Source organism: Oenanthe melanoleuca, chromosome 11, assembly GCF_029582105.1.
Source record: "Oenanthe melanoleuca isolate GR-GAL-2019-014 chromosome 11, OMel1.0, whole genome shotgun sequence".
In the NCBI taxonomy this organism is placed as follows: Eukaryota; Metazoa; Chordata; class Aves; order Passeriformes; family Muscicapidae; genus Oenanthe; species Oenanthe melanoleuca.
The window spans coordinates 8,866,305-8,890,599 of NC_079345.1; the positions used below are offsets into that span (position 1 = coordinate 8,866,305).

The 24,295-nt window shown below is 39.0% G+C and overlaps 1 protein-coding gene across 1 annotated transcript; it reads right to left on the minus strand.

The window, feature by feature from the left end:
* Positions 1-5,979: 5,979 nt before the first annotated feature.
* PLA2G15 (phospholipase A2 group XV) lies at positions 5,980-24,079 on the minus strand. The gene is made up of 6 exons (XM_056500747.1): positions 23,830-24,079; positions 16,366-16,522; positions 14,926-15,044; positions 13,433-13,531; positions 12,828-13,052; positions 5,980-10,057 (listed from the first exon to the last, which is right to left on the minus strand). The coding sequence occupies exons 1-6, from the start codon at positions 23,966-23,968 to the stop codon at positions 9,543-9,545; spliced, it is 1,254 nt and encodes a 417-aa protein (XP_056356722.1). The 5' UTR covers positions 23,969-24,079; the 3' UTR covers positions 5,980-9,542.
* Between the last annotated feature and the right edge of the window lie 216 nt (positions 24,080-24,295).

Genomic DNA, 24,295 nt, shown 5'->3' on the forward strand with positions numbered 1-24,295 from the left:
GGGAATGAGACACCACTTCCCCCCAACCCCAAAATCCCAAATACCCACAAATACTGTAGAGCTCATCAAGAACACAACTGAGAGTCAGTTTGATTTAAAATTTTAAAAAAATCAAAAACCTTCCCTCTAGCAGAGAATCACCATTTTTATAGTGGAATATGCAAAGCAGCAGTATTTTCATTAGCTTTGCAGATTGCAAGATGCCAGTTCTCAGTGCTCAGTAATCTTTGTCAAAAGGCAATTGTGTCTGACTGGACTTTTCAGTGGATTGACTGTCTCAGCCAGCATCATGCACCCAGCTGTGTTTGAACTGATCGAGTGTCCTCTGTAAATCTAATTATAAATATAAACAATATGTTCAAGGGCTCATTAAGATGGTAATTACTAGTTTTGGAAACATCTCTAATGAAACCCTGCCAGTCTAGAACTGAAGTCACAAGCTAATTTTAAAGCACAATATAATCAGCCTCTGGACTAAATGTAGTTTTTTCAGGCAGAAGTTTTGCAAATTACCAGAAATAGAGAATTCAGTAATGAATTAGAAGCTGTGCTTTCTCCCATGGTTGACTTTCCAGTGCAAGTCTAACTTAGAGAGCAGAATGATGGTAAATCTGAGGAGAGTTTTAAATGCAATAAACTCAGGATTGAATTCTCTGTAAAAGGAGAAATGCATAAACACACAAATTTAGGATCAGTGACTACTTAAAAATGCCATCTTTGGTCAACAGTATAACTACTCTCTGTCCAGTCTGCTGGCCCTGATTCTTTTGCTGCCCTAGAATCATGCAGACACCCACCTATTGTCCCTTTTCTAGCCATGCAGTGCTAGAATTCAAACACTGCTATTTTTCTAGGAGAGCTTCTTAACCAATGCATATTTTGTTTGCCAACTCTGAGGCAGTTCAACACCTGGATGAATCAAAGAGAAAAGTTGCATTTCTTGATGCATCCAGTGAAAGTGAGAATTGCAGTATGTGCCATATCTCTCCTGTTTCACATGAACAACACAACAGGGCATGTTTGTCTACAAAATATGAATGTCTTTAAATTCAAGTGTAGAAGACTTGGGGTACATCTTTGGGAATCCTGGATAATAACTGACAACTGCAAGCTAGGGTTGGAACTTGCATTGGGATTTTGCATCTCAAATTTAAAGAGAAGAGGAAGTGGGAGTAAAGACAGGTTTGCATCAAGAATATAGCACTTCTATTCAGCCTTGAAATAATCATGTAAAATAAGAGTGCTTAGGAGGTAAAATCTGGAACAAGTAATTGAATACATAAATAAAGAGTAAGGAGAATTTTTCAAGTGATTCACTACCTTCTTCTGTTCTGAAGTTTGCCCACCCACTCCTACATACCACCTCCTGTGGTGCAGGACATTTTAATGTAATGTGGGAGTTTAGCATACCAATTCCTACTGACTGCATTTGTGCATAGCTTCCCACACACCTTTTGAAATAGGGTGCCTTATTTAGAAAAGTAAATGAGTCTTATAGCTATGTCCCAAACTACAAGTGCAGTGGGTTGAAAATTACCCATTACATCCATTTTGAATTAATAGGCATTTCATAATTTTTAACTTTGCTACTGAGACAAGTTTGGGCATCAGCTCTGAGCAGTTGGTGGTCCTGTGCTGAGGACTAGAAAGCTGCAGATGCAGCCTCTTGAAACAAGGACCTTGCAGAGGGTTAAACCACAATACCACTGGAGTCAGATTTGCTCTGATGTTGACTCACTGCTTGCCTTGATGACACACAGAGCTTGGGAGAAAAGGAGTTCTTTCCTCTGCAACCAATTCATAACAACATCATAGTAAGGATGACATGACAACAGCAAAGGAGTAATTAACAGCTTATCAGAAAAAGTTTGTGACAAGTCTCAGGAGCTTTCAATGACGTGCTTTGGGCTGCTTCAGTCAGTTTTGTGTCTTGCAGGAAGCTCCAGACCCTGCTCCTGTTTGCTGAAGGCAGCCAGAGCTCCCCAGTCTCTTTTGGTGCTCTTGGTTGGTTCCTGATTGCAACTGGAGCTCAGAGCAGTTGAAGTAAAACCAGATATGTAAGGTCAGGTCTAAACCCTACTGCTCTTACTATTTATCACAACTTGATTCATTTCAGCAGAGAAAAATATGGCATTTCCTGTTTTCAACCTGCCATTTCTTTGTAAACAAAAGTATTTTTATGGACCGTGTGCTTGTACATTTCTGAAAACTCAGTCTGAACCTGACCTTTATATTCATTAGTGAAACCAGACAAATCAGTTTAATTTCTCAATTCATTAATTGGAGTACAGGAAATAGAAACAAACAATAATAAATTAAATTGTTTACTCTATTGACCTGAAGCATTCTGGAAAAAATTCTGACTGAACATACACTTAGCATTTACAAAAGCCTTTCTGAAAGGAATAAATGGATGGTATCTCATTCTATTCCATTAATGTATCTTGTTTCTCAAGGGCCTGATGCTAGGTGTTTATTCCCAAGAACAGCCTTACATTAAGTAAAAGATGACTTTTTCATGTAGATTTGATCCCAAATCCTGGTTGTTTCATTGCACAAAAATAAGGCAATGTTAAACCTTAAGTATCACAAAAACTGTATGTAGCTGAAAAACTATATAAAACTTTGAATATGTAAATATTTAACAGAGGATAGAAGCAAAGGATCATAGCAGCAGTATTTCTCCTTGTGCACCTCACTGTTTCTTGCTTCTGAAAAAAACATTTGCTAGTAGTTGGCCACACTTGGGCATATATCCAACAGGTCATTATTATATGATAAAATGGATTTATTTTATGGATTAACAAAATCTGGCAATTTTTAAAAATAAATTTGTTAAAACTCTAACTTTTTCTATGTACCAAACTATTTCCTTGCCTAAATCCTATGAGATATCATCACAAAAGGCATAAATTTTACTTTACAATTTTAATCCTTCTAGGCTGATCATAAACATATGATTTAGGTAATAAAACTTGTCTTGTTCTACTGTTAAACTGAAGAGACAAATTCTTGTGTAAATTAGGTGAAACTTCTGTTTTAGAGATGTAAAATACTGTCCTGTGTGTTTATATCCACATCTCAGTGGTAATAAATAAGTGATCTTCCTCAGAAAGTTAATAGCAAACAGCTGGAAAAAGAATAACATGATGACCTTGAATTTATTGCACAGGCTGGTCTGAGCAGGGAGATGAAGTAAACTGTGGTCTATTCTTGAAATGGAAGGCATGAAAAATGGCAAAATAGAGTGAAACTTGTGGTCCTTAGGAGAGTCTCAGCTCCTGAGCTAGGAACTGAGACATCTTCAGAGCTGAAGCCTGGAGACCAGAGCTGGGCAAGTCACTCACCATGAGCAGCAGAGGTCTCTGAAACCTGCAGTGCTCAATGACTTTAGCCAAGTGGAATTAGAGAAAAGGAGACATTGTCTTCTATCTCCACATGTAAATCCAGATCCTTTGCTGCTTCTCACAGGAAACACTCTCTTAAGTGTCATCTACACATGGGTCCTGTGCAAATACTGAATAACTTCAGGACTCCCAGACAGCCAGAGTCTTTACTGTTTAGCAATCCAACATCACACTCTTCTGGCCAGGGAGCATTAAGTCAGCTCTTGCTATGTAGATTTTGATGTAGGCTGCCAGTAACTGCAGTCCAGCTAATTATATGTTTTTTCCTTCTCACTCATGGAGTCAGAATTTTCCTTTTGCTTTGATAAAGTAGATTTTAAAAACAAACACAAATACATCATAGCCCCACAGACATCATCCCACCAGCCTAGCCTCTCACTTCTTCCTGCTGCCTGACATTTCAGTTCTGTTTTCTGATTTTCTGACTCCCTTAAGCTCTGAGCTAAATGCTCTCTCTGTATAGGCATCCCTGCTAAGAAATCATGGGCTTCTTTAAGGTAATTTGCCATTATTGAGGCATTTGGACTCTCTCCAAAAAGAGACTCTACATAACACTTGATTATCAACAATTTGCTTCTGTCTGCATGGAAGATTTTCATGCTGTGTGTGGCTTTTGAAGGTTTATTTTTGCTCCTGGCTAATCTTAACCTGCTTAGACCTGGACCAGAATCCTTCTTTGACTACCTCAGACATAACACAATCTCAAAAATACTAATAGTGATGAAAATCCTTAGTCTGTAGGCACAGTATTTTCATGCAGTCAAATTTACCATCTGTCTTGATTATTTTACTCACATAAGGTGACATTTTTAGTTATACATGGAATTGCAGCTTGGTCAATAAATCTGCCTTCCCAGAAAGGTTACTAGGTGTGAGTCAGTGGTTACAAGCAAAGTGAAAACTTTGAAGTATGAGATTTATCCACTATTCAGTAGTGCAGTAAGAAAACAGAGCTGACAGCAATTGCAGCACTTTTTCTAAAAACACATGATCTCTTTTGTACATCATAGTACTATGCACCAATCCACTCCATGCAGTTGTAATGTCCACCATGTGCTTTATTCTGAGCATTAAATGGGAGTGAATATCTAATTCATGCCTTAGATTGTTTTACTTTAATTTGAATCAAGATAGAGTTTCTTGCTTTTCACATCAGATAGAAAAAATTTTCCTCCAGTAGCAGTCTGCATATGTACAATTGCTTCAGGACAGGAAACATTTTCTCCATATCTTAGGTCAAACTTAGGTCTTAATTTCCCTGCAATCCTGTATCTCTCAGGTGAAATTAACACAGATGCCATTCAACATTACCTAAAAACCCTCTGTAACTTATATACTACTGCCCTCTACTGCATATATATGTACACACAAACCATTAAAACAAACTTAACACCACTATTTTTAGTAAAAGATTGCATATTTCTTGCATTTCCTGGGCTCATACTACATTCTCGTTTTGCCTAAGGGATGCTGATTTGGGATCTAAATATTCCGCTTAACTCATTTGTTGATCTGAATGATCACAAAGGACATTAGTCTTAACTCAAAGCAAACTATTAACCTCTAGACCTTTGGAGGAAAATCACAACCCAAGCAAGAGAAATTCAAAGTCATTTCTCAAAACTGCAATCCCATCATTAATTAAATCATTTAAGAAGGCACAGCAAAATAGCATCAGACAATCTGCAACTGTAATTTTGCTATTTGAAGGTTGCACAAGCCCTGCTAGCTCCAGTGTTACATCTTCACTCTAGCATTAGACCACATCTGTCTCTCCATGGCTTTGCATCCCTCTACCAGGCCTATTGTCATCCTGTCCTCCTCTTCCCTGTGCTCTCAGCCTTCCCAGCTTCCTGCAAGAACTGGCACATGGCTTTAGTGCAGGACCTTCCCATACTATAGGAAGCTGGAGGAAGGTCACATTCCCCTTTTTCCTGCAATCATATGGAGTCATGAATCTTGAGGCAGCCAAGAACAAGACCTGTACTGGGACAAGATGTCCAAAAAGTTCATCTAGGGCACAGAGAAGAGCAACAGTCACTAACACTTAACTGGTATTAGAGTCTTTATCATGGTAAAAAAACCTAGATGCTCACAGAATCACTGTCTAGCATTAGTTTATTCAGAGCCACAATGCACTATTTCTAATTGGAAAAAGATTGTTTAACACAACTACAAAACTGTATGGTCAGCATTCAAGAGTTTGTGGATCAGTTTAGAAACCAATGGTATAAAGGCAACTGGAGGCATTTAAAACACTTCATGACTGAGGAACTAATTTCAAAATAATTACCTGAGTAGAATTATAAGGCATCCTGAGATTTTTTTTTAACACAAGACAAGCAAGTAAGGTGCAAGCAAAAAGAAATTGAATAGTCTCACACCTCCATAAATTCAAGAACAATTAACAGTGAACTCCAAATGTACCACAAGGCAGTAGATGCATTTGGGAGATTAGGCAAGAAGTAATCACTGTGAGAGACACCAAGCATCCTTAGGGAAGAAAAACTGCACCAAGTTTTCATTTCCTCTGAGAACTGAGGCAGCACATTACTCACAACAAGAGACAATCTGTATTAGATCAACTTTATTATATTATCAAATTTGACAATAAAATATTCAAAATCTATTGAACACATTCATACACAAGAACATATAAAATGCCAGGCCTCAGAATATGTTCTGTACAAAATACTGGTTAGTGTAGAGCAGCAAAGTCACTGCCAAACATTCCCTGAATTTAAGAGGGCCTTGAACACACTGTGCTCCAAGAACTACCTTAATACCAAACATTCCTTCCTTTGGTCTGCAAATCCTTTGCAATTATTGCTAGTTATTGAAGCTTTCTGTTTTTATACAGAATCACATAGTGACTCTGAACCTCTTCAGAAGTACTACAATGACAGCTGAAAGCTTCTTCAGCATTTTCTATACACATTGTCAAAAATAAGAAACACATTTGGTCCTCAAGACTAGTTTTGGTTTCTGAAAATATCCTGGAAGAATGAAACTGAGTAAAAATTATGGAGACACATAATTAATGCTTTAGGTATAACAAAGATACATTAGTGAATTCAGACATTTCAGCTGTGCAGTGTGGCAAAGCACCTGAGTTAATCCTCTTATCAAAGTGCCACATTCTCCTTAAAGATTTTTTTTTTTCAGACCTCTGTCCCCACAAGAATTGAGACAGCTCAATGCTGTAACAGTAATGCTCAGTACAGTCCCTGCAGAGGATCTGCTGCAGAGAGCAGCCACTCCTCACATGCTGAGTGCAATAATGCATTCACTTCTCAATGAGAACTGCATCCTAACATGCAAGAAACTGCAAATGAAAAGGCTGATGATCATTTGGTAGGGGGAAAAAAAAAATCCAAAAAACCCCCACACTTTCTGGACATAAAACTACAGCCTGCAGATGCACCACATCCAATCAAAGAACACCAGAGGTGCTGTGCTTGCTCTCACACAGTACTTAGGACTCAGGTACACACATTTCTTTACAACAGCAGAACAAGGCTTTATAGTGACAAATAACAGAAAAAACAAAAACCTTAAACCTTCAGCTTCATTTTATCACATTCACTATCACAACTTTAAGGAGACACTCTAGGGCTTGTCTACTAACAGAAAACTGGTTTAGAAATCTTTAGGTTAAAAGATACAGCCAACTAATCTCAGAAAAACAGTACCAGGTTGTCAAAATTAGAAAAGAGTAAGAGTTGTGCTTTTTTTCTTCTTTTGGGTCACAAAGTGCATTTAAAAAGTACTAAAGAAAAAAAGAGGAAAAAGAACAAGCATTTTTTTGAATCATGCGTTTTGAAGTTTCAAATCACAAAAAAAAAAAAAAAAAAAAAAAAACCCTGCAGCTAAATTCCTGCTATGAGATTGAAAATGGTACTGATTAATGGGCAAGGATCCAAATGAATTTTACAAACATTCTCCAGATCAAGTTAAGAATTGTTTACCTACATTATTTTCTCATTTTTCAGCCCTTGATGCCTATGTTGGTATCCTGCAATACAGCCTCCAGCTCCACTCAATCCAGTGCTTATTAACAGGCATTCTCCTTCAGCAAAAAATACAGATTGTGATTAGCTGTTTTCTGTAATTTATTCCAATAGCCATTTATTCAAAAATGGAGTCAGACCAAGGAAGAGCTTTATCATCTTCAAGCAGTCTTGGAACACAATCCTGAAGCTTAGCCAGCTGACAAGCCCTGCATAAAATAGATCACTTGGCTAAAGGGCAACATTTATTTTTTCCACTTCAATAACTACACATTACAAATACTGTGGGCAATTCAGTACTTACTCTGGAAAAGTCTAGGCAATATTGCTGCTGGACTGTAGGGTCCTGGGCAAGTGAGGGCAAGATTAATGATCCATTTTAAAAACTAGGAAAATGTCTACACTCCCTCAGCATAAGCACTAGGAAAAAAATGCAGAGGGGGAAATAAAGCTACATAGAGAATTTAAAACCTGGTGAGATATTTAGCTTGTTGATGACCCTAGTTCAAATTGTTTTGAATTAACAAGAGACTTCTGAATTAAAACCAAAGCTTTAAAACTTCCTCCTGGTTCCATTCTACAAAAGCAAGAGTTCAAGCCCATCCACATCTTATTGATATGTCCAAAGGCAGAAAATAATTTAGGCATGCTACCAGAATAGTTAAAACTTTAGCCTTTAGACAAATTCAGCTTCCTAAGTAAAGAACCCTTAATAGTTTGAGTTTCTGAAACTTTTAAAATATTTTTCTTGGAGAACCTAGCATTTTGAAAGCATTCAAAGCTGTGTTTTTAGAAAACTAAGTGCAATCTAACTGGGTGACTGGTTTTAAAGCAAGCAAGAGAACTTTTGATTATAACTATTTCTCCAAAAGGACTTCTGTAATCAAGGTGGTAAATATGATGGCCTTTAGACCAGCACTTCTGTGGAGGTCAGAGTTGAAATTACTATTTTAACACTGAGTGGAACAATACTGTAGGAAATTACAGAATTGCATGTTCAGCAATTTATAGAAACATTTAAGGAACCACATATCCCAACTTCTTGAAACAGCAAAAATGAAACTTTTAATCTATGGGAAACTACTTTTAGTCCTAAAGCAAAAAATTTCTTTTCATTGGAATGCAATGTTGATCTAATCACTGCTTAGTCAGGTAACTGGATCAGAGCCAAGGTATTTGATGAAAACAAGGTTTATACTCCATAAAACATTATGCTGGTTTCCATTCCCCACTCCATTTCAGAAGTTCACTTTTCTTTGAATACTGCTCACCATCCATTATGTTTTCCACCCAGAAATGCAATTCCATACCTGATAGATTGTTTGTATTCAATTAGCTTTGATTTATGTGCTACTCCACACTGCCTCAGTTATTACAAGCACCAACCAGTTTAGCTTCATTCTCTCATTGAGAAACAAAGCACAGGCTGAGAAGTTCTCAGACTCCAGACTGCATGTGATCAGGGATTCTAGAAGCTGATGAGCAAACAATTTTTTTCTTTCTAAAATAAGCCAGTAGGGCACCTAATAAAGAAGCTTCAAGTAATTCACACATCTATCTTTTTACCTCCCAGGCTGTAATAAATAAAAGTCTGGATTACAAAAATGGTTCCAGGCAGACCTTTTCACTATTTTACCTAGTAGATATGCACAGTTACAAACTACTGGGAACTGTGGATCAGAATATGCAAGACCCTTTAAAAAGCTTACTGAATCTGCCAAATTGTTAATACCATTCCCTTGGGGATCCAAAACTGCCATCCTTCCTAGCCTTCCACTCCAAACCTGAAAAGACCACACAAAGGAAAACTCTGGGGTCTATGACTCTATGTGGTATGTGCAAGGGGCTGCACAATCTCCAAATGAAAGTCTGTATGACCATTGGACACAACACCAGAGGCACCAAAATGCATATTTGACAAAATTTGCAGAATGTGAAAATACCATGAAGCATCAAACACAAATCAGAGACAAATGATCATTTAGAACACCAAGCAACTTGAACACAACCTTTTAAAAAAAGCAAAATAAATAATTCAAATATCTAAATAACAAGGGATTAAAAGGCATTTCCTCTTATTTAAGGGAAGGCATCACAGGTGAGGAAAATAACTATCAACACAAGGTTACCACAAATCAAAGAGCAGCTTTTTCACATAGGAGATAGTAGTATCATTGGACAGCATTTCAATGTGCTCGTTTCCTGAAAGCTCAAGCATCACCACTTCCTGTTTCTGCATGTTCACCCACTTTCTACATTGCAAGGCACTCTGTAAGTTCACTGTTCCATCCCCATCACTGTAGAAAATCTTGGGCTCCTTGTCAGGGAAGCTTTCATAGTGGAAGGAGTCGGGGGTCTCCACGCCAGTGCCGTACAGGCAGTGGATGCGCACCCCGGGCGGGGTCATGTGGAACACCAGGTGCTCTGTGTCCTGCCTCATCAGCCAGCCATCCTCAAAGTCAATGTCCCTGTAGAACCTCCAGTAATCCTGGAGGGTGTAGTTAGCTGTGGGGGTGCTTACAAACACCTTGTCTGGAGGCCACGTGTAGTTGTAGGGGAGCATCCAATTCGTGGAAACTGCTGATCTCTGCTGGTCTCTGATCTTGAGTGAACTGATAACAGGGATTCTGTTGTTGTCACCTTAGGGAAAAAAGTGGAATTTCATTATCCATAAAGCACGACATCAATCTTAATCAGCAGCAATTACTAGCACTCATGGTGATAACGTGAGTAATAAGTTTGTTCCTCTGGCTTACAGTGACAATTTGAAAAGTTTTTCCTCATTTATGATTGTCTTGTAAATTAGCTTCTGTAAAATGACTTCTAATAACTTCCAAAATTTAAATATGATTGATGGAATGACTGAAACAAATGGCTTAAACTAACACATGACTAAGTGATAATTTACATGCACTTTTTTGCATATTTTAACAATTGTTCTTTCATCTTTACAAAATCAAAAGCTGCTTAATAAATACACTGATCACTTAAAAAAAAAAAAAAAAAACAAAAAAACAACCAAAAATAACCAAAACCATTAAACAGACATGAGTTTATATTCCGTTTTCATTGTGGCTGCCATACATCAATTCTTTGGTCAGCTGAACTTTGAATTTTATTTTCCATTATTAGATCCAGGTGGTTACAGCATACAGTGGTCCAGGTCAACCATGCCATAAAAATTGAAATGCTGCAACTGAAACCACTGTCCCTGAAAAATATACTCTGGTGCTATTTCAATTCCATGGGGTGGCACTATTGCTTCAGCAAGGAGACACAAAGCACAGTAATGCCATTTTGAGAGGTCTATGGAGACACTGCTAGTCTGAAACAGATAAAGAAAACTCAAATGCACAGTAAGAATCACAAAAGCCCTGATAAATGGGTGTCATGATACTGTGTGGTGTAACCAGCTCACTGTCCACTCTCACCACTAAGCTACTGAACACTACTTGGCAGTTTTCAGCAAAGAAAGCCCAAGTTCTGAACTGAACAATGAAAGGAATGTGTGCAAGATTTACTTCCAGTAGAACAACCAAACACAGAACCTGACTATCTCAGCCTTCTCTTCCAGAACTGTTACAAAGTGCTTCTCAAATCCTTTACATTTTCATTAGTGAAGAAGTACAGAATGGCCAACACCATATTTAAGCAAGCAGACATATCAGTCACAACAAAACATTAGGTGTAAGGAGGACACTGCTAACATTTCAACATGTTAAAAATAGAAACAAAGCACTGTGAACTTTGTTTCTTTGCCCACTGTAGTGGGATCCAGCAAAGCACATGTACAAGCAGCAGAAAATATCACAAATCTCCAGAAAACAATTCTACCTGTGTACTGTTTACCACTTTGATAACACAGCTGTAGATTTGACATGGAGTTCCTGGCATCATATACATTATAAAGAGGAATGGGAGCAGAAAGAATGCATTCACAGAGTGCCTTGTCTTTCCTGCTGAAATGCAGTATTTTTCTTTAAAGCAGCAACTCTTCAGCATATTAACTCTGATAACTTTAGAACTCTTAAATAGACAAATGCAGTCCAAGGGCTGATGGTGGCACTTTACTACAGATATTTGAGACAGAAACAGCCTAAAACTGTACATTCTGGTATTATGTTTGGCCATGTAACTTTCCCACATGATTCTTAAATTTCTGCTCAAAACCATGGAAGTTTAGTACAACAGTTATACAGATGATGACTGACTATGTTTTATTAGAAATTTGGGCATTCATTATGCATTAGTAGCATTAGCCACTTTACCTGAGACACATTATAAAGTGTGCAAAAGGTAAGAATCACAAAAGTTTAATCCAAAAGAGATTTGGGACTATGGAATTTTATATAATTGTGTCATTTTATGAGGGTGATATTAACATTTTTCACTTCTTGCCATTTCTGTAGCAAGCAAATATGTCAGACAAAGCCTGTGGGAAATGGGAAATCAGTTTTCACAGTGGCATTTCAACAGCTTTAACAATGGGTAAATTGGATGTTTGTGTTGAGTCAACTTTTCTAATTAGTAATGGAGAAGTGCACTACTGTTCAGAATTAAATGCCTTTGCTAAGCAAAGTATTCTTTGCTCTGTCCATGCATGGCTGGCTCTTGCTGTGTGTTTTGCATTTTGATGAGGTCCAATTTTTGATGTCAGCTTTGATCAGGAAGAAGATAGTGCACAGCCAAAGCTAACAAGTCAGAAACAAGCTACAAAACCAAGCCGGAAACATCGAGAACTAAATGTCAAAGCACATGATGTAATTATGGTATCACATGATGGGGCAAGCGAACATCTTGCATCAGTCATTTTCAGTTACTCAGTGAAGTACATTATACTGCCTTATTCAATTTTTTTGTTTTTTAGTCTCTGGCATAATCCAGTGTGTTATACCCAAGACCTCAAAGATCCACTTTCCTAATCTGTAGGGTTGTAACTTTCACCTAATATTTACACTGTGGACACCAGTACCCCACCATCTCCACAAATTTCCTTTAATGTTAACCTCAAGCAGCTGTGTGATCTTTAATCAAAGGAAACTGCAGAATGCCCTGGATTCCTTGGCAGCTTTGCAATGCTGAACAGAGAGCAATCAGGCTGGTGGCAGAAGGGACAGAAAGAGAAAGCATCAGACCAAACAGCAGACAACACAATCTGCTGAAGAGAGGTCAGGAGAGGTCAAGATGGGAGAAAGCTCCTGGTTACAGGATGTAAAATCTCAGTCCACCCCCACAAATATGAAAGATAACAGTTGGGTTGCAAGGTTTGAAACATCAAGCTGTCATCACTTACAAAATTATTTTTCCCTTCATGGTACCTTCAACTCCCATCCTGCAGTCTTACAGGCAACAGCCTCTTTAGTATTGTGCACTACACACAAAACACAGGGCAAAGCTTCAAATTACCTACCTGAAGCCAGCACACGGAGAGTTTTAGCCACTCCTCCCCATGGAGCACCTAATGACACATAATCCTTGATGTACTTGTCCTTCCAACCCTGGGGCTGGTGGTTGAGGAAGTAGAGGGTGTACATGTTCCCCATGCTGTGGGCAATCAGGACAACAGGGCTTCCATATTGCTCATACAGCGACTCGATCATCTTGCGAAGGGCCACAAAATACTCCTCATTCTCATCTAGAACAGATCAAACAGTGATAATGATTAATTGCTTTTAAATAACTGTGTTGAACTGTCTGTGGAATTAATAATGCAGACCTTAGAAATTCCAATATTAAATGGGAGGAGTTGGGGTTTTGTGTGTACGTGCTTTGGTAAAATGGGTTTTTTTCTGTTGTTTTGTTCTGCTTTAAGTTTTAAGTAGCAAGTTGTTTAAAGAAGGAAAAATAAAAACCACAACACAGAGCTTGCATTTGCATCTAGAAGTACCCAGGTCACAAGAAAAAAACAAAATTAAGTTTTTAGATACAATTATAAAGGATGGGAGAAGAGATTCAATATATTATTTACTGGCTAGAAGAGACAACATTTTGTTAAAGTAACAGTATATTACTTACTTGGTGCCTTTCTCCAGTCATAAGGTGCTCCTCTTACATCTTCATCACGTTTGTAGCCCCAGTCTACTAAACTCTGCACCAACATATAAAAGTAACTTCCTGTAAGTATCAGATAAGAGAGAAGAGTAACAAGGTTAGTGTGAGCAGCAGCTGTCAGCCACTACTGCAAAAAAGTTCCAGAGGCACTATCTCTGACACCATGTGTACACACTAAACCTGCAGTATGCCTTTAACAATCTAAAATGCTGCACACATAAAACAAAATGAGTCATGCTCACTATCTGCCAAAATTGAGAGACTATCACTAATAAAACTTCTTACTAGTTGGCTAATCTCTCAAACATTTTGGCAGCCAAATGTAGTATACACAAAACAGATAATTTTACTCAGTAGAGGAAAGTTTACCCTTGGACTGCAACAATTTCTGAAGGATTTTCAGAGTCATAGCTTTTGTTGATTGTAAATTAATATCAGGTAGGGTATAACAGCAGGGTATAACCTGGACTTCACCATCATTTATTCTTGGAAACAAAAGCTTATCATGTACCCCAGGGCAGAACTCTGGAAACTACCCCAAAACTAATTTTTTTATCTCTGGGGTAGTGATCTAAAACTTAAGTAAGTGAACATAAAGCTTTAATAACAAAAAGGAAAACAGTTACAGACCGCATATTGAAAGATGTTACTTATTACAAGGTTTGACACACAGGATTTAAGGATTACCTGGACTAAATGCATCCAGTAACATGTCAGAACAGCCTACCAGACATCAGAGTCATATTTAAGTTTTGAGCAAGTGGAGAATTTAATCATAGCCTTGTTCTAGTTATGAGTGACCTAGTGCAGATCATTAGGCACATCACCACCCTTAAAGAACAGATCCATGATATGCAGCATGTGAAGCTCAGTGCATTACTGACTATTCAGCTCCTCCAGTCCTCAGCCACAGCAAACAACTCACAAAAGTTTATCAAACTCAGTGTTCCCTGAAACATGACTTCTACAAAAGTACCAAACAAAAAACCCTGCAAACACACTAATGCAAAAATCTTTTGCAGCACAAATGCAATTACATAGTTATTCTGTCACCAGCAAAATGCAAGGAGCTACACATTGTGGTGCCATATCTCTCTATCCAATTAACCCACTCATAAGGCCAAAGAACATCTTACTCAGAAGTTGTGCTTTTACTTCAGTTTTGCTTGTCAAACTCCTGTCACAGAATTTTCTATTCAACCCATTGCATCTGTCCTTAATATGCCTACTCAGATTTCATCCACCAAACTTAGATTTGATACAACACTAAATAATAACATGGAATCTTCTTATCTCAATCTATCAGGCCACACAGCAAACAAAACAATACAATGCAATGAAAACTCTTAAAAGCCAAGGGAGCTCACAGAACTGTAATTTGAAATCACATGTTGCATAAAGACAAACTAGAAAAACCCTCCAAGTGACAAAGCACTCCAGACACAGCTTGTACATACCAACACTCCTTTTACTTGGGTCAAGAAATTCCAAGGAAAATGTCTGCCCAAATCCTGGGACTCTGATATCCACTCCATCTGGTGGTTCTGTAATCTTACTTGTTCGATTATATACCAGCCTGGGGAAGAGGGGAAGAAACAAAGAAAAAACCCATGAAACATGTTTTATTGCCACATGACAACCCTCAACTACACTGGGTCTTACATTCTGAGTGCAGTACAAGAACTTTAAGTGCTATTACTCAGAAGGAGGAAAAAACCCAGCCCAAGGAGACATGATCAGAGTACTCTCATGGCTAAGAGGTTATACAATGCAAACAATTACTTTAATGCTTTATGTGCAGAATCTAAGACCTTTTGTCACTGTAAAACAGAGTACACAGAAGTGTGACTGAACTTCATCTTTAAAATATAAGCATTTTATATAGTTCTATAATGTTTGACTTTGCATCAAGCTGTAAAATGGAAAAAACTTATAAAGAACACAGGAATGTGGCAGTAGGACATCCAAAATATTAATCCACCTAAAACTAGACTGTAACTAGAAACACCCATACCAGCATAAGGGAATACTTTCCTGATTAATAGCAATTGGCACCTCAGGAAACATATTAAAGCACTGAGTGTTGTGAAAACACTTTTCAAATCAACTTAGGATACAAAGGCTCTGGAGCACTAAGTCAGGAGTTTATTTCTTTAATCATCCCTATTATTATAGTTGGGGTTTGGTTTGTTTTTAGTACCATATCAATACAATTGCCATTTCTGAATGCAAGTTTTTGCCCCTAGATGGAGCTTAAGAATCTAAACTGGTTCACAAATCTCTTAACAAAAATCTCTCTAATCCATAAGGCATAGGGCCAGACAAAGCAGACTGCTTTACAACAGATTAGTTCATTCATAAAAGAGCAACATGCCACACAATAGTTTTTAATTGCACCAGCTAATTATTTCTTGTTTCCATAAATATATTTATATTATTTTTACAGGAACACTAATAAAGCAGATTGAATTATGAAATAGCATGAAAGCTTTAATTTAGGAAATTTTAAAAACCAAAATATTTCAGGTGGAACTTCCTGTGCATCAATTTCTCCCCATTTCCTCTTGTCCTATTGCTTGGCAAAATAAAAGAAGCAGAAAACCTCCTCCCTGAGATAAGGCCATAGAGGTGTCTAATAAGAGCTCAAACCTACATTGAGCCACTGGTAGAAGAAAAAGTGGAAGAAACTAGGAGCCTCTGCTCTCATCAACAATTACAGCTACTTCAGATGCCACAGAACCACATCTTCAGATCCATCCTGTTAGTCCACCCAGCAGAATTTCCAAGTCATTCCTCACACTTTCATTTCTTGAATCAGAAAGGAATTTAAATGCAGCATTCTGCATGTCTGCCTAAGGAAAGGATGTAACTGCAGAGAGCAACATTTCTGATCTTACCTGATATTATCAATCCAGCAGTCAATTATGACAGGCAGAAGCAATTCTAGATTCAGCCAGAGTGTAAAATAACTGTCTGTCTTCTTAGAGCAGAGATAGTGCACCACTGATGGCTTATCTAACTTTGCTTCCAGCTGATTACCTAAGTCCCCTGGAACTGAAAATATAAAAAGTAGAGAGACATATAAAAAGGAGACAGTTAGTTAATTAAAGCATAACATTTTCTGTTGTAGTATACACAGCTAAATACTGTAGCCCTTGTATACATTATCACTTCATCCAGAGACACCATCAGGTTTTACAATTTGTGAAAAAAAGTACTACATAAGAAGAAGGTACTCTATATATATTTTCACTGAAAATATTTATAACTTTTCAAAGCTCATTAACTGAGAAACCAACATGTAGAATGAATCTGGATGAACAGCTCCTAACTTCAATGAGCAGACTATACAGGGGCATGTAAGGCCATGGGTATAAAAAAAAGAGACTGTCTAGGATATTACCAAACTTCTCAGAGCATCACAACTGCACAACCTTGCTCTCTTTAACCAGTTGCCTGCAAACTATCAATTTGACATTAGAAATGCAAAAAGTAAATTATCCATTTATATTATTTATCTTCCCTTCTTCACATAAGACCAGACTTCTACAACACAAGATATAGTTGGCTAACAATGTTAAAATGCAGTTTCTTATTTTTACATTCAGGTTTTGGCAACAGTTTTACTTTTGTTCCTCTGGACACCTTACATCAGTAAGACTTGGAGGAAAGGGTCTTGAGTATTTGCATATACTAAATGCCAGTATTCCTTTGACTAAGGTTTATTCTTCATTGTTTTTTTAAACACTAGATGGAAACAGGAATATTCCCCAAATTAGAATTAGTCTTAACTGAACACTACCAATTTTCAGCATCAAGTTTTCAGAGAAATTTCCTACATTCTGTTACCTTTAGTCATTTTTTCCTCAAGAACCAAAGAGGCATAAACTTTTCAGTAATCGAGAAGTTTTTCTGTATTAGAAAAATTTAGAAGTTTGGCATTTCTTAAGGGCTCCCTTCACTCCTTTCAGGTCCACAAAGCCCCCTTTTTAGGGTGTGCTTATCAATGTTTAGTTTTGAAGTTTTTTAATGCAGGTCTACCCACACTTTTTTTTCCTCCTATCTCCCAGTAAACTTTGTAATCCAAATAGTTTGAGTTCTATAACACACTGATACTTAGCAATGATTTAAGGAAAGAGAGATCTTCTAGTAGAATGCCTAATTTAACTACAAAACCAGATGTGCTTTTAGAAAAAACTTACTGCAGAACTGAAAAAGGCCAAAACTTCAGATAACCACACTCTTACAACCTCCAACCACTGCAGGTTATGTCCCACCACAGGATGTACCTCAGGATTTCTTTAGGAACTAGCTCTACTTTCTCATTAGGTTTTTAGGGGCTTTATTTTTGCCACCTTAGGTGAAACGTTAAAAGGCCCAGTAGCTGACCATGGTTTATTTTAGGTCATATTTCAAGGACTCTGATATACTGGAAAGCATAATAAGGGAGATTACAGCATTGCATCACACCTTAGAAAGAGTTTACTGAAGTTCAGTCTTGTAACCTCAGAAAATCCTACTTAGTAATTGCTTAGAAAACTAAGGCAACAACTTGTTCCAGTCTCGTGCTTCTGCTGTATCAGTGCTTTTAATTGGAAAAGGAACAGAATGTAATTCTATTTATATCAATCTTTCATGACTGGCCAGTTTCAGCTGCAGACCTGCCAAGGACAGAACAGGTTAATTTCGTCTTCAGTTTCAATGCAAAACAAAGAAGAGTGACATTTTGTTCTAGCCTAGAATCTCACTTCCTTGGGTAAAAATAAAGTTCTTCCAGCAAAGAAACCCTTCAAAGACTGGGACAAACACCTGGGGTATTAGAATTTGAAGAACTTGCTGAGGTTTCTAAACTGTACTCAATCACAAGCACTCCTGCTGAGAGTCGGGAAAACTCACAGCTGAAGAAGTTTCAGATTATAGCCAAGACACATCTATCAACAAAAGCACTGAAAGCAGGAAACTGTACAAAGTCTCACTTGGACTTAATGGAATGATCTTAGATTAACTGCAAACTTTCATTTAGTTAAGATATTTTATCTTCCAGCTTCTGAAGGATAGAGGCTGTGCTCCTGTGTCCAATTCAGGACACAAGATGAGAAACATGACATATTGATTTTTATTCAAGGGATGATAAGGGACAAGATGAAAAATAGCAATTTTTTCAATTCTAAACAAAAGATAAGGGAAAGTTCTACCTATGCAAAGATGAATACTGTAGTTAAAAAATAAATTCTTATGTACAAGTATGATGCCTGTTTGTAAAGCAGTGATTAACAAGAATGCTTTTGTCATGTTTACGTTTCCATGTTAACAGTGAAGCTGCTAAACACTATCATTCACACCTTGGGGCTTCTTTATTTTCTAAAGTACACTCTGCAAACTGAAGATGGTTCATGATGAATCTATAGGAAACAAAATACAAATTTTGGGTCTTGAGATGGAAAAACAACATGCAAGATCTTCAGCCCTCAACCCACCCAGTTCAACAGCGTTAATGATTTACGTTTTGGCTGGAGAACTACTTAGTGGTTTTTTATAAGTAACAGGTTAAAAAATATCACACTGAAGATTAATTCTGTAGGTTAAGGACATAGCTTTCCAAATTTTCTATGGTGGAACTTGAAAGCAGTAGAAAAACATCTTTTCCTTTGCTTTCAGACCATACAGAGGATGTACCTGCAGGCAGAGTTAACCTGTATGCAATTTTTCTCTTCATCCTTTCATCTAGCAATATCTGCAGTTTCTAAGCTGTTTTGCTGGAAAAATCCAAGAGAGTTCTTACTTGAAGACTGACCCCAAAATAACTTCTTTGTGAAGTTCTGCAAAATACATTAGCACTAGTTAAGACCGGATGTCCAAGACAAGATCTTCAGCACTACTCTGCTTCCCTAATTTGCAGCTGTGTAATTCCTCTGTTGATTTCAGAACTGCAACTTTGGGAAAAATCAGATTTCTTATTCAGCAGAAAAAAGTATTTCCATAAGATTTTGTGTTCTATCAGTTTTAGCACATTCTCTTTTTTCACAAAGATGCTAATCCAAACAAAACTCACATCAATAAGCCACATTCACTTCTAATATTTATAGTATCCTTGGCTAATCTTTTGGTCTCATATGCCCTGACAAAACTAGTAGATCTCCCTCTGGGATGTGTTTTTATATGACTAAACTGTATGGAAAAGCACATTTAGAAATATCATTATAGTTTAAGAGAGGTAACAGACTGTGAATTGCAGCAATTAGCTTTAGGATACCTTCCTACTCCTGCCTATCACTATCCTTATGTCTTAATGACAGATTCACAATTCCCACCAAGAGACAATAAGCAAATTGCACCCTAAAAGTGACTTGCCTTAAGACTTCTCAGATAACAAAGAAAAAAGATCATTCAACAAGTGTCCAAATATAAGGATTCTATTTAATAACAGGGTGGGGAGCCAAGATATTTTTTTATGTGGGAGAAGGGAAAAAAAAAAAAAGAGGGGGAATAGTTGGTACTTTTGTACTACTTTTATCTGAAATGCAAATGTCTTTGGGTATTTATCAACTATCGTAACTTTTTAACCATTACTATTTCCTCAAATAACTGTTGTCTTTTTGGTTCATATATTCTAAAATGAACCAACTTTCCAGGAAAATTAAATTTAAACTCTTACTACAGGCCTCTGAGAAGAATGTCTTGAAGTAGCTCATACACTCACTCCCTGGACTGACACAGAAAAGCCTTGTTTAAAATTAGGAACAAGAAAGCAAACAACGTCTCACATGATACTTCCAGATACCTTGGATCACATGAGGCATAAACATTTAAATCACTCCTGACATCTAGCCAGCTGACCATACAAACATACACAGCTCAACAGCAGTCAGCAGGAATTCACAGGCAAAGCTCTTTTGCATGTAAATCAATTATTAACAAACTTCATTTAGGTGTCTTTCTAGAAAACTTTAGCCAAGTACCTAACAAATTGTTTGCAGAAGGTATCAGAACATTGATATAGTTATTGTGTTGAGTCAGCTCTAAAAGGTAAAGAGTTCAGTGCATCCAACACTGATCTTATAAGGATGGGTTATCAGCTCCAAAAGTGTCTAAAACACAAGATAGAATGCAGTGATTATCGATAGACTATATGAGAAAAAGAAGGAGGAAGAACAGCCACAAAAACTACTTGACATGAGCATTAAAGATAAGCCTGTTGAACATCACCAAATTGATGGTAAGTGTAAAAAATTACAGTTCATCTAAATATAAAGCAGATATGCAGAAATAAATGCACAGAATATATGTAATATACATTTTTAGTAGATATTTTATTAGAACAGAAGCATTCAGAGGGTTATTTTGGTTCTTGAAGGAGATTTTTCTGTATGATTATATCATCCTGGCTAAATTGAACACACTTTTAAAAAGGCATAAAAGCAAGTCAGCATCATAATTAGACTCCTTTTCCCTCAAAACACTTGGGAAAGGAATCTGAGACAGCCACCTTAGGTTTTAATGAGCATTGTGCCTTCAAGCAGGCTCTGCAAGTAAGGTTTTGACTTTCATTTGTTTCTTCTTCTCTGATATCACTATTACATGAATATACCTCAATGCTTTTTTATTTAAATCTCAGAAAATTGAGCAATTGCACTGCAGTATTTTGCTGTCAGTTACTACCCATGGCAATCTGATCCCTGGTGTTTCTCCCTTGGTATGAACGAACCTGAGCTCCAGGTATAGTAGCTCCTACTACTAAGGCACCTTGAACATGCACATACCAGGTTAAAAAACAACTTAACCCAAGTGGTGTGGTGCCACTCTCCATGTTCTTTGTGCCAGTTCCTCCATTAAAGTAATTCAAAATTAATCATTTCTTCCTCACCAGGCTGTTTTCTCATGCTTTAGCAAGACAAAGGACTCCACAAAGTGGCCAACAAACAAGTACAGGAAAAGTTGGGTGAGCACATATGAGCTGCTAGACTGGCACAGCTCTTCCACAGAACCACCTTTCACCTGAGCCAGTTGGGGACTCTCCAAATCTAAGAGCTGCTGCCATTACAACTATGGCCAAGAGTTACAAGGGTGCATTCGTGCAGCTCAGCTGTTTTCTGATGAGAGATTCCTCAGAGCAGCAGTTCTGTCAGTACCTGGGCAGCAGAACAGAAGTTAACCATGTATGAGCAACACTCTATATTTTGCAAGATTCTGCTCTAGTTCCCCCTCTGTTAATTGGGTAAGTGCATAGTGCAATTGCAAAGTGGGGTCATTACACAAAAGGTTTGAGAGCAAGCTACACTGGGTCTTGTGACCATCCCTCATCCAAAACATTTCTGAAGTGATCACTGTGCTGACAACATTCCTTTAAACAGCACTTCTTTCTTTATTCCTTAAGATCAGGTGGCCAACTTGCCATGTACAGACTACTACCAAACTTAATTCCCGTTTCTACTAAGGTGTGTTAACCTCCAAACAGATCAAGAGTGAGTGTTTTGGTCATGAGAACCTATAAGATAATGATGTATTTAAAAACTGAAATTCTTATATAAGAAGCTAGCAGTCTAGATGCCAGTCTGATAAATCAGGGAGGATTAACTCTGTATTCCCACCTGGTATGGGCACCAAAGTCACCTCAAGCTTGTACAGGCTTGTATAATGCAGCCTTACACCTCTGAATCTCTGTCATTTGTGTATCCAGATGTATCCCTCCCCCAAGCACCTGTGAATGCTTCCCTAAATGATTCTTCTAAGCCCTTCCATCATCCTCATCACTTTAATTCCTAAAAAGCTTACTTTAACATGTGACATATGCAAGAGAGATGAGGACTGGGCAGCAAAAACTCCAGCAAATTTTAAAATGTAGAGACAGATTAGAACACTAAGAGATGCAAGTTATGCACCATTTGATGAAAATTCACTGTAATAGCAAGTCAGCCTTTTGTAAAGCACTCAGGATGAACATGTGCTCAACCACACAATATTTACCGGAATGTCTCTTAAGGAAATGTAGGTCAGCAACAGTTCTTAAAACCATCCTTAGGGAACATATATACTTACAGTGGATCCATCAGCAGGAAATCCACACTTCTACAAACAGTAACCCTTTCTCCCAAGTGTTTTTAAATATTTGATTCCTTCCCAGATAGAGTTCAATATTGGATCAGCAACTAAAATATCTCTGCCATCAAGAAGCTTGCACTGGAGCAAGTGCCAAGGCCTATTGCTACATCCCAGCACTACAGAGTGGAACGATGGCATGAAAGATTGTTTCTAGCCTCCCCAGACAGAATTCAAAGAATTTTTCCTGTTTCAACTCCTGCCCCTTAGGACATCCTTCTGCAGTTTCTGCTTCCAAATCCACAGCCTATCAGTCAGTTCTGCAGCCTTTCAGGAACTGTGGATTTGTACACACTGTTCCCTGAGATAACAAGAACATTTTTTAAAATGATGCTTTAGAGTTTGCCCTTCTAAGTCAGAAGTTTGTAACAGTAGTAACAAAGTCACCATCAGAGCCTAAATTATTATCAAGAAATGGAGCTTGAACTGAACAACATACCACTGATAATCCTTTTCCTTGTATTTTTCCCATCTTCTTTGTTTTTCTTCCCCTGTGACCATCAAGGTTAATCAATAATAAGAACATGCAGCAGGCTGAATATATTCACAGGGCTGGCTACTGACACTACTGTCACCAGACAGCACTTACTGTCTTGGGATGCTTAAGAATTAGAGTTTCTGTAGACAAGTTATTAAACATTTAAAATTTATTTACATCTTCTTAACAATAGATACAAAAAGCAGCTAAAAATATTACTTATTAACTATTCTATGAATATTACCTGCATATTCATTACAAACTATATTGTGTTAACAGGTGAAACCACAAACCAGTAATAAATACTTGTTCTTCATATTACATGAAGAAGGAAGCCTTTTTTTTTGTTTAGTTTTGTAATTTAACTGCTGGAACACCCAATCACTCCTCTGTCCACATCTGATTCCAGCCTCTTCCACGAAAGGTTCGTAGAGAGGAAAGACTTGAGCAGGGATGCTCTGGTGTTACTTAATGAGCTGGAAGGATATTAAAGCGAGCCTTGTCTGTCCCCCGCCCGCTGCCAGGCCAAACCAGCCCCAGGCTGGACCTCCGGCCGCCGGGCCGGGCCGGGCCGAGCCGCCAGCGCAGCTGCGGAGCCGCGGCTCGGTGCGGGCTCTGCGGCCCCGGTGCCCGGGCGCTGCCGGCGGCGGGCGGGGCGCGCTCCCCGCGGCCGTGCCGAGCCCGCGGCGCCCCGGGCCCCCCGCCGGGGGTGGGTAACGGGGCCGGCGGGCTCAGCTCAGCTCAGCCCGGCCCCGCAGCGCCCGCCCCGCCGCCCCCCGGCTCTTACCCAGCACCACGGGCGGCCCCGCGGGCCGGCGGCGCGGCACGCTCCCGCCGCCGGGGCACAGCAGCAGCAGGAGCAGTAGGCTGAGAGAGGAGCTCCGTCCGGAGCACGGGAGGAGCCTGGCGAGAGCCGGCAGGAACATCGCCCCTGCGCATAACCCCGGGGCCGAGACGCACCACCGCTGCGCCGGGGCTGCCGCGGCCCGGCCGGAGTGCGGCCCCGCCGCCCGGCACGGCCAGAAAAGGGCCCGCCCGCCCCGCCGGGCCCGCCCCCGCCGCGTCACCGCCGAGCGCGGAGCGCCGGGCGGCCGCCGCTCGGGCCCGGCGGTGGGGGCTCCGTACCGCCCCGGCAAGCCGTCAGTGAGGCGGCTCCGGCTGTGGCAGCTCGGTGCCGCCACGGAAAGCGCTCTCAGCGTGGCGGCCCCGGCTGTGGGAGCTCCATCCCCACGGAAAGCCCTGGCAGTGTCTCA

Excerpts from the sequence above, each read along its gene's own strand:
- PLA2G15 (XM_056500747.1), bottom strand. The coding sequence starts at position 23,968 with ATGTTCCTGCCGGCTCTCGCCAGGCTCCTCCCGTGCTCCGGACGGAGC. Across the intron at positions 15,045-16,365 it reads TGCTGGATTGATAATATCAG|GCTGGTATATAATCGAACAA; the intron begins GTAAGATCAGAA and ends CCTCTTCCCCAG. Across the intron at positions 13,053-13,432 it reads TGACTGGAGAAAGGCACCAA|ATGAGAATGAGGAGTATTTT; the intron begins GTAAGTAATATA and ends GATCTGTTCTAG.